Source organism: Ictidomys tridecemlineatus, chromosome 15 (genome assembly GCF_052094955.1).
Source record: "Ictidomys tridecemlineatus isolate mIctTri1 chromosome 15, mIctTri1.hap1, whole genome shotgun sequence".
Classification (NCBI taxonomy): Eukaryota; Metazoa; Chordata; class Mammalia; order Rodentia; family Sciuridae; genus Ictidomys; species Ictidomys tridecemlineatus.
Genome location: NC_135491.1, coordinates 6,728,912 through 6,738,916, shown reverse-complemented (window position 1 = coordinate 6,738,916; position 10,005 = coordinate 6,728,912). Strand labels below are relative to the sequence as shown.

The following is a 10,005-nucleotide window of genomic DNA, read 5'->3' as shown; positions in this document are numbered from 1 at the left end:
GAGTCACAGCAGCCCCAGACCAGGGTCTCCGGTATTCTCTTGGCCCTTCCCTCATGCTCAGAAGATGGCAGTTGTTGTAGCTTCCTACATCACATCTGCAGAGCGAAGGAGAAGTGTCCTTGCTTTTCATAACAGAGAGCTGCCGCCTCTCTAGAGTCACCCACAGTCTTGTGTTGAAGTCTCATTAGCCAGCCGTTTGTCAGGACCATCCCTCTCTGCAAGGCAGGCTGGGAGACCTGGGGCTCTGAGCACCTTTCCTGGGACTGGACATGTTGCTGCCCAAACTCAATCTTTTAGCAAGGGTACATATGGGGAAAGCAGTTAAATACCTGCCACAGCAACTCATTCAAGTTATTGAAAAACACTGCATGGCATGGACCATAAAACAGGATTAGTGGTCACCTATAGACCTCTAGTTTGTAACCTCTGAGGTTACAGCCCCAAGCATTGCCAGGCAGCCTTGAAGGGGCTCCTGGACACTTCCCTAATCCCTCTTTCCTTCTTGCATTGTCCTAACATCAGAGTCTTAACTCTGTCCTGTCACCACCCCATGGGTAGGAGCCTGGGTTGGCCAAGTCCTAATTGCATCCTAGGTCAGTAATGGGCAATCTTCTGTCTCCTATAAAACCTCTCACCTTGTTGATATTTACCATCTTCATTGCTTTGATACATTATAATGCTACAAGCCCCTTCCCACCCTAACAACTTTAGTACAGGGACTGAGTACTGGACACACAGTAGGTGCCAGTAACATATTTTGGGAGGAACAGGGGAATAACCTCCTCCCCCCAAAATATATCACAGGACATCTACTCTGTGTCGGGCACACAGTCTTGGTACTGAAGTTATGCAGGGAATCTTCCCAGATAATGACATTCTTTAGTCTTGAAAGATAGGTTCTGACTGGTTACAGTGATCAGGGGAGGGTGTCACTGGTAGAGGAAATGGTCTGTGTAAAGAATAGGTGGTAGAAGAGAGACCAGTGTGTGTGGAAAGAGGCAGGCAGCATCCGTTTGCTGGGATTTATTTATTTATTATTTTTGGTACTGGGGATTAAAAAAAAAAAAAGAATTACAGCAAGGGAAGGATTTGAAGCTGCTGCAGTATAGTGGAAAATAAAGAAGTGGGCAAGAACCCACAAAGGGCTTTGAACCCAACCTGAACTTCATTTCCAAGTGCCTGTGAAAGGGCATGAGCAAGGGAAGGCAGAGCCCACTCGGGAGAACTACCTGCCAGGGTCTGGAGAGGGGATGAATGAAGGGTTATGGCTGCAGGCAGGGAGGTGGGAGGAGTTGAGCTGTGGTCCACCTAGGAGAGAATGAGGCCTGACCTGGGCTGGGCAGGTGGATGAAGAGGCAGGGAAGAGCAGAGAGAGGCAGGGCAGGAGGCATGGGTCTGGAAACTGACAGGCTGTGAAGGAGGGTGAAGAGAGAAGGACCAAGGACAGCACCCAGGGTCTGGTCCAGGCCTGGTGGACAGTTGGGTCATTCCTAAGACAGGGAGTAGTGGGTTTGGGGAAAGAGCTCATTTGGTGCCTGGACCCTTGTGCCCTCAGTCCTGAGCTCCTGGTCTGGAGGAGGAGTCCAAATGTGATAGTAATCAAATCTGGGGATGGCTGAGTTTTCCTGGGAATGGAGTGGAGCGGGAAAGAGTTCCAGGTACTATTTTGTGAAAAGGCCTTTATTGCTAGGCAAGGGATCCAGGAGAAATTAGAGCATGGGAAGAGCCCACACAGGTACCCAACTGCCAGGCTTTCCAGCAAATAGGAGTTTTCTTGCCAGGTCATAAGATTAAAAGAGTAAATACATGTGCAGCACTTAGAATGAGTGCCTGGTATTCTGGCCCTGTGGGGTACACCTGTAACCCCAGGGAGGGGCGGCTAAGGCAGAATCCCAAATTCAAGGTCAGCTCTGGCAATTTAGCTTCAATATTTTAAAAGGACTGGAGTGTAGCTCAGTGGTAGAGCACTGGAGGTCCTGGGTTGGATTATCAGTAAGTGGGGAGTTGCTGGCATGCAGCAACTGCAGTTTAACATTTTAACCCATTTCCTCCTGAGAGTAGGAGGGAGTCTAGACTTTAGAAACTGTGCAGTTTAGATTCCAGTTAACCTTCTGTCTCTTACTAGCTCTGACAACTTGGGGAAATTGCTTCTTTCAGTCTTGTTTCTTTATTTGTAAAATTAGGCCAACTTAGGCTGGGGGGTGTAGCTCAGTGGTATAGCGCTTGTCTAGAATGCACGAAGCCAGGGGGGTTGGGGTGTCAACACGGACCGTTGTAGGATTAAGATTACCCTTGGTTTTTCGGTTGACTCAGATAAGCATAGTCCCGCCCCCACAGCCTGAGTAAGGGCCAATTGGGACTCCGACCGCCTCCCGGAAATGCAAGTTTCCACAAATCTGACAGCCCCGCCCCTCTTCCTGCACGCCAACTCTCGGCTCCACCCTCTTCTTCAGGCCAACCAGAGCCCGGTCCGCACGAGCTGTCTCGGCCCCTCCCCGCACCTGGCCGCTAGCAGCCAGGAGTGAGTTGTCGGTCTCGATCGAGGGGCGGAGCTGGAGGACCGTCAGGCCTCCGGGGGAGAGGTGGATTTTGGTTGTTTCTCCTTCACCTGTGACCCAGGGGGTCTTCCCCATCCCCTATCCAACCCACCCGAGACTGTCCCAGATAGTTTCCCAAGAAGGTCGCAATTCAGAAATCCAGAAACTACTGGGAGCTGCTGCGAGAGGCAGCTAATTAATGACACTTTTCTAATAAAAGCGTTTTTCTGGTTCAAAACCCAATTGAGTCAAATGTATGAAAGATGATCTATCATGAGCTCTGTAATGTTTTGAACAATCAATAAAACTCTATAGACAATTTTTAAAAAGCGTTTTTCTGCGTGTCAGGCTGTGTTGAAGGTTTTTTTGGGTGGTTCATTTGATCCCAATGACAGATGAGGAGAAGGAGGTGCACAGAGCTTAAACCCTTCCCAATGACTCAAAGCTAGTTTCAGGGGAGCCTGGGCTCAGATGCCAGAGTCCGCGTTCTTTCCTCCGCGCCCAGGGAGAAGCCTAGAGGTGACCAGAGAGGGAAAGTGCGAAATTGAGAGAAAATAAGAGCTGAAGGAGAGAAATGGGGACCCGAAGGAAAAGGAAGTCCTGAAAAGTAGAGCAGAGACAACGCGGGGAGGGAGATTAATTAGGAAGATGAGTTTGAGAGGCAGAAAGAAGAGAGAAGAGGAGGAGGTCTGCACAAGGGTGGGAAAGCAGGAGGGTGAACGGGCGGGGACAGACACCCAGAGAGGAGAGAGACCCAGAGAAGGAGGCAGAGGGGACTGAGCTAGACACCCAAGTGGCCGACTCAGTGCTGCCCGCGCGCTCTCACAGGCACGCGCACACACACACACACTCGGGTGGCGCTGGAAGGAGGCACAGGCGCGAGCTCGCCGCAGAGTCTTTATTAATGTGGGGTGGGCGGGGCGCTCAGGGCGCGTCCAGCAGCAGCAGCTTGTGCAGGTACGAGTTCAGCCAGTGGCGGCGCTCGAGGGCGGCCAGCAGCCTCGCGCGCTCTCGGAAGGCCGCGTCGTCCGCCAGCGCCAGACTCCGCCGCAACAGTGGGGTGACTGGACCCCACGAGGCCCGGCCGGGGGTGCCGAGACTGTAGGGAGACGGGAGGACCCATTACCTGAGGCCAGGCCCCCGCCCATTGCAGGGGGTCCTTCCTGCGGTCTAACTCGAAGCTCCAATACTGCGCCGTGGTCTCCCTGCCCGCCCCGTCCCCTCTCCTCTCAGTCGGTGTCTCTGTTTCTGTGTATCTGTCCCCCACCACCCCTCCCCAGGTCGGAAGCACTCTTAGAATCCAGACCGAGTCCCACGCACTTGTCGCACTTGTCAGGCCCCAGGGCTCAGCGCTCTACCTGGCAAAATAGAACCCAAAAGCGTTGCTCCAAGAAGGAATCCGCTTCCGCACCGAGTCTCCCCACACCTTTCTGGGAATCGGCCTTTGGAATCTCTTTCTCTTGCTGATTCTCGTCCGCCCTCCCCTAACATCCCCTCCGCCCCTTCAGGCTGGTCTCTGTCCTCTCTCTGGGTTTCTCCGCCCGCTCCTGGGGTCTCTCCGCACGCCTCGCAGGACCTCGCACCTACCTGAAGATCCGGGCAGGAGGCAGGGCCACACCTGAGGCAGTGCGGGTGCCCCAGGGCACAAGCAGGAACAGCAGCAGCAGCAGCCGCACCCGGGGGCTCCTGGTCACCTGGCGGGTCTCCATCACCTGTGGAGGAGAGAGAAGGAAGAGCTCCTACGGTCTAACCCGGACCAGAACCCTGGACCCCATCCTCCCTCCACCCCAACAACCTCCTGCAGGTCCCCTACCGCTCAGTGGGCTTGGGCAACGACGCCGTAGCCCCCTTATATCTTTTCCACGGCCCGCGGCGGGAGTGACGCAGGCCGGGCTGGGGGCGCTCGGTCAATTCCCCCCACAGGCTCATTAGGAGCCGCCTGCGATAATGAGGAGCCCGGGGTGGGGGCCTGGCCGCTTCCTTGGCGGCCACCAACTAATTGGGACCAGGAGCTGAGACCTGAGAAGAGGAAGGGGGAGAGACAGAGACACAGAGGTGGGCACAGGGTGGGTGTGTCAGAGGGATAAAAATAGAGACTGCAGAGGGACCATAGGAGCAGAAATCAGAGACACAGAAAGAGCCAGGGAAAACAAGAGAGAGGAGGAGAAACAGACAAATGGGAGAAACTGTCACAGGAAGGAAGGACAAAGAGGGTGACCAAGCAAGGGAAGGAGAGGAAGAAAGGAAGCAGCAGAGGAAGAGAGGCACAGGCAGGAAACCAGAGAGACAGAGCCAGGCCCCTGTGGAAGGTGGAGGGAAAATGCTCCCAGAGAGAAGGGAAGGAAAGATAGCAGTAGAGGGGCACAAGTTCAGAGACCCCCCAAGGGAGAGAGCAGACAGGGAGCAGGCCCCACAGTAGCGGGGAGGGCTGAGGCTGGAAGTACCAAAGGGCTTCACGTGGGACATGAGCATCTGAATCCCAGTTCCCCAGAGAGGACATATACAGAGCTTGGATTCTAAGGTCTACGATTGGATGGGACAGGGACCCTATTTCCTGACTTTGAGAAGGAATTGCTGGGGACCTGGATTCCTGAATCTGGGGAAGGAAGGAGCTGGAGGTCTGCATTCCTGGGTCTGATAGGAAGGAGATGGGGGCCCTGTCTCAGCGGGTTCAGGTAGGAAAGTACCAGGACCTAAATCCTTGGCTTTTGTGGGGTGGGCGAGGCAGAGGGCCAGACCCTTGGTTTCAAAGGGAAGGTAGTTTGGGTCACATCCTCTCCACATCACTCGGTCACTAACTCCCTTCTCCACTCTGTCCCTTTAAGAACCTAAGTGCTGTTGCTAGGTTCCCAGGATCCCCGGGGAGGGGGTCAGGTGCGTCACTGTGCACCTCTGGGACCCTAGCTCCTGCTGCCCCACCCAGAGTCACTCTGCAGCACTGACAGGTCTTTGCATCTAGCTCTGCTCACCTGCTGTTATCTTGGACACCGTTGAGCAGGTAAGAGACCCCAAGTGACCCTGTCCCATCCAGGCATCTGCTGCCTCCACCTGCACCTGACCACAGACCAATGCATCTCTGCTCAGACCAGCCCCTGAAGTGTGGAGATCCTAGCTCCATCCTTGATAAACAGGGAGACCCAAAGCTCCTGCCCCAAAGCTCCCCCTGACCCAGCTGAGGAGTCCAGTCCTCCAGAGCCTATTTCTGGAGGGCCCAGGACTCAGGGCTCCCAAACTCCTTCTAACTGGGCCCAAGAGTTCCAGACCCCTATGTCCTTTCTCCCACTATTCTCTAGCCCTGCAAGTCTTACTCCCTCAAATGTCTAACATTTAAACATTCAATCTTTTATTTTTTTTTTGACTTAAAATAATAATTTATTTTTTAAAAAGAAAGAGAAATTTTTTAACATTTATTTTTTAGTTTCTCGGCAGACACAACATCTTTGTTTGTATGTGGCACTGAGGATCGAACCTCAATCAAACCCGGGCCTGAGGATCGAACCCAGGCCGCACGCAGGCCAGGCGAGCGCGCTACCGCTTGAGCCACATCCGCAGCACTCAATCTTTTATTTCTTCATTTATTTTGATACCAGGGATTGAACCCAAGGATGCTTAACCACTGAGCCACATCCTCAGCCCATTTTTATTTTTTTATTTTGAGACAGTCTCACTAGGTTGCTTAGGGCCTCCCTAAATTACTGAGACTGGCTTTGAACCTGCAATCCTCCTGCCTCAGGCTCCCAAATCTCTGGGTTTACAGGTGTGTGCCACCATTCCCGGCTTGAACTTCCAGTCTTCTAATCTCTGGAAAGAACCAGGGATTTAAACGTTAGCGCCCTCACCGTGCAGTATCCAGGATCCTGAAACCCCTTCTCTCAGATCCCAGATTCCAACCCAAAAGCGGTTCCTTGGGCTCCATGTAAACAATTGTTGAGTCAAGGAGCTCTGGAGGGTTTGTCCCCTGGGAGATCTCACACCCACCATAGTTAAAGTGCAGGATGTAAGGGGGCTGAGAGAGGTGTCAGGTTTTTCCAATTTTCTGGGACCTCTTAGAGGAACAGGTAAGGAAATTACCCCCCCCCCAAGAAGCCCAGCGCCTCTGTCTTCCTTAGCGACGGCGCTGACAGCCCTACAGCCTTTGGGGAGCTGCAATGGGGTTCTGCCCCTTTCCCTGGCACCAAACAGGGCCCTAGAGGGACCTGGTCCACTTGGGAGCCAGTAGAAGTGGCCTCTGGGAGTGGGTGGGGCTTAGGAGGCTTCGACCTTAACCCCTTCCTTCCTGCTCCTCCAACAGCTACAGGCATCTCCCAGAGCTATGAAATCTTTCAACCCGATCCTCTTCCTCCTCGTCTTCCTCCTGGCCCAGCTGGGTTCCAAGGCCGCCCCCTCAGCCTCTCCACCTCTTGACTCTGACTTTAAGGGGATGGACCATCCCTCTGAGACCTCCCCTGGTGCTTCTGAAAACTCCACTAAAGATGGGCCTCACCCAGAATTCCCTGGGACTGTTTATCCGGAGCCCTCTGAGACCCCTAATACGCTTTCTCCTGAGACCTCCCCCTTCCACGTCCCTGAGACTCTCAATCTTCACCTCCAAGAAACTTCATACCCCAAGTCCCCTGAGACCTCTAAGCCTGAATTACACACAACCTCAGTGTCAGCTCCCCTGGATACCCCCAAAACTAACCCCTTCAAAGTGACAGAAACTTCTGAGACTCCCAAACCTGACCCGACTGGAAATCCACACCCAGGATCCCCTGAGACCCCCAAACCTAATTTCTCAGAAACTTCACACCCAGGATTTCCTGAGATCGCAAACACTGACCCTATACAGACTACACACCAAGAATTCCCAGAGGATCCTCAACTCAACACCACTGAAGTCTCACATGCGAAAACCCCTGAGGCCCCAAATCCTGACGCCACCAAGGCCCTTGATCCCAAATCTCTAGAAACCCAGGACACGGATACCACTGAGATCCCAAAGTCTGAATTCCCTGAAACAAGCCATCCTGACCCTACTGAAAGCCCCCATCCACAGTCCCTTGTGATCTACGCCAGCCCTACTGACATTCCTCGAACACAGTCCCCCCCCACCCACTACCAAGAGGCGACGGAGATCCCCGTGACCTCTGAGCCTGAAACCCCCACTAGTCTTCACCCAGAAACGCTTATGGCCCTCGAGGATGAAGTCACTGCCTTAAATGGACTGCACCTGAACCCCCCAGCAGAGACCCATACAGCCCCACAGCCCGACCTCTCTAAACTGCCCACCTCAGACTCTCCAGGGACCAGTGAGCTGAAGGCCCCTCAGGACTCTGGCCCTAAAGGGCCGGACACTCCTCCTCCCTCAGCCCGGATCGCAGGTCCCCCAGTTTCTCAAGAGCTCCCCAATCAGCAGGCCCCTGCAACACCCCGACCTCAGAGACGCAGCCGAGGTGACAGAGTCAACACTATCATTGTGGTGGAGCGCGTGAAAGAGACCGGTGAGGGGCTGGGCCTGGACCCTGGGTCTGAGGGAGGAGGCTGGGCCTGGACCCTGGGTCTGAGGGAGGAGGCGGGGCCTGGACCCTGGGTCTGAGGGAGGAGGCGGGGCCTGGACCCCTGGGTCTGAGGGAGGAGGCTGGGCCTGGACCCTGGGTCTGAGGGAGGAGGCGGGGCCTGGACCCCTGGGTCTGAGGGAGGAGGCGGGGCCTGGACCCCTGGGTCTGAGGGAGGAGGCGGGGCCTGGACCCTGGGTCTGAGGGAGGAGGCGGGGCCTGGACCCTGGGTCTGAGGGAGGAGGCGGGGCCTGGAACCCTGGGTCTGAGGGAGGAGGCTGGGCCTGGACCCTGGGTCTGAGGGAGGAGGCGGGGCCTGGACCCTGGGTCTGAGGGAGGAGGCGGGGCCTGGACCCCTGGGTCTGAGGGAGGAGGCGGGGCCTGGACCCCTGGGTCTGAGGGAGGAGGCGGGGCCTGGACCCTGGGTCTGAGGGAGGAGGCGGGGCCTGGACCCCTGGGTCTGAGGGAGGAGGCTGGGCCTGGACCCTGGGTCTGAGGGAGGAGGCGGGGCCTGGACCCTGGGTCTGAGGGAGGAGGCTGGGGCTGGACCCTAGGTCTGAAGGAGGAGGCGGGGCCTGGACCCTGGGTCTGAGGGAGGAGGCGGGGCCTGGACCCTGGGTCTGAGGGAGGAGGCGGGGCCTGGACCCTGGGTCTGAGGGAGGAGGCTGGGGCTGGACCCTAGGTCTGAAGGAGGAGGCGGGGCCTGGACCCTGGGTCTGAGGGAGGAGGCGGGGCCTGGACCCTGGGTCTGAGGGAGGAGGCGGGGCCTGGACCCTGGGTCTGAGGGAGGAGGCGGGGCCTGGACCCCTGGGTCTGAGGGAGGAGGCTGGGCCTGGACCCTGGGTCTGAGGGAGGAGGCGGGGCCTGGACCCTGGGTCTGAGGGAGGAGGCTGGGGCTGGACCCTGGGTCTGAGGGAGGAGGCTGGGGCTGGACCCTGGGTCTGGGAGGAAGAAACTAGATTGGACTGCCCCTCTCCTGCTTCAGGCGTGACTCTGGTGGGACGCCCACGTGGCGCGACAGGAGGGGCCCTGTGCCTGTTCTTTGCGGGAACGGGGCTGCTGATCGGCATCTTCCTGCTGCTGTGGTGTCTCTACCGCCGGGCGGCCCAACAGCGGCCCTTCGCACACCACCGGCTCCCCGACGGCGGGGATGAGCCAGGTGAGTCCTGCTTTCGCTGGAAGGTCTGCACGTTTCCTTAACCTTCTGGGCGCTTTAGGGCGCCCTGCCAAAAAATGCAGAACCCCATTCAAGACCAATAAAAGCCCCCCCCCCCAGGCCACGTGCTGCCCTCTAGTTATCGGAAGTTTCACAAACACACCCCGGGCCCTCCCCGAGGCAGTTGGCACCGCCCCTCCCGGGCTCTGCAGCGGCCTTGATTCCCGGCCCCCCTCAAGGCCCCGCCCCTTCCCGCGGAACCACACCCCCTCCAGGTGCCCCCAACCTTTTCTTTAAAACCCAGTTCAAATGGATGGTCGGAACCTCTCCCAGGAGACCGACAGGCCCCGGTCGCCAGACCCCGTCCTCCTGGGGATGACCCCTCCCCTTTGCTTTCACAGTTTTGCATTTGGACACCCCAAAGGACCCCTACGACCTCTACTTTTATGCGCCGGATGCCTGGGTCCCTTCACACATCGCCACCAAGCAGCCCCCTCCCACACCCCCACTACCACCCAAGCTGCCCCCGCCACCACGCGGGGGCCGGCCCCAGCGCCTGGAGTCGCTGTCCCCGGCCACGCTCCCCAACAACTTCGTGTGAACCCCTTCCGGGCCCTCTGGGACCCGTGCGTTGCTAAGGGGAGGGAGAACCCAGAGGTCCTGTCCTCCTGGAAGGCTTGGCTGCTTAGTGGACTCCCCATAGAGGATCCGAGAAACAGAAACCGCTTTCGCTGATCTGAGAATTGAGCTGAGGCCGAATAAACCAGGTGTTCCCACA

General features: G+C 56.7%; 2 protein-coding genes across 2 annotated transcripts; one reads left to right on the top strand and one right to left on the bottom strand.

Annotated features, from left to right (window-relative positions):
* Nucleotides 1-3,429: 3,429 nt before the first annotated feature.
* Pth2 (parathyroid hormone 2) lies at nt 3,430-8,804 on the bottom strand. Its single transcript, XM_005336669.4, has 2 exons — nt 4,125-8,804; nt 3,430-3,636 (listed from the first exon to the last, which is right to left on the bottom strand). Exons 1-2 carry the CDS (start codon nt 4,244-4,246, stop codon nt 3,462-3,464), a joined length of 297 nt encoding a protein of 98 aa, XP_005336726.2. The 5' UTR covers nt 4,247-8,804; the 3' UTR covers nt 3,430-3,461.
* Nucleotides 3,469-10,005, top strand: Gfy (golgi associated olfactory signaling regulator). The gene is made up of 4 exons (XM_005336670.4): nt 3,469-5,535; nt 6,829-8,017; nt 9,057-9,230; nt 9,629-10,005. The coding sequence occupies exons 2-4, from the start codon at nt 6,850-6,852 to the stop codon at nt 9,826-9,828; spliced, it is 1,542 nt and encodes a 513-aa protein (XP_005336727.2). The 5' UTR covers nt 3,469-5,535; nt 6,829-6,849; the 3' UTR covers nt 9,829-10,005.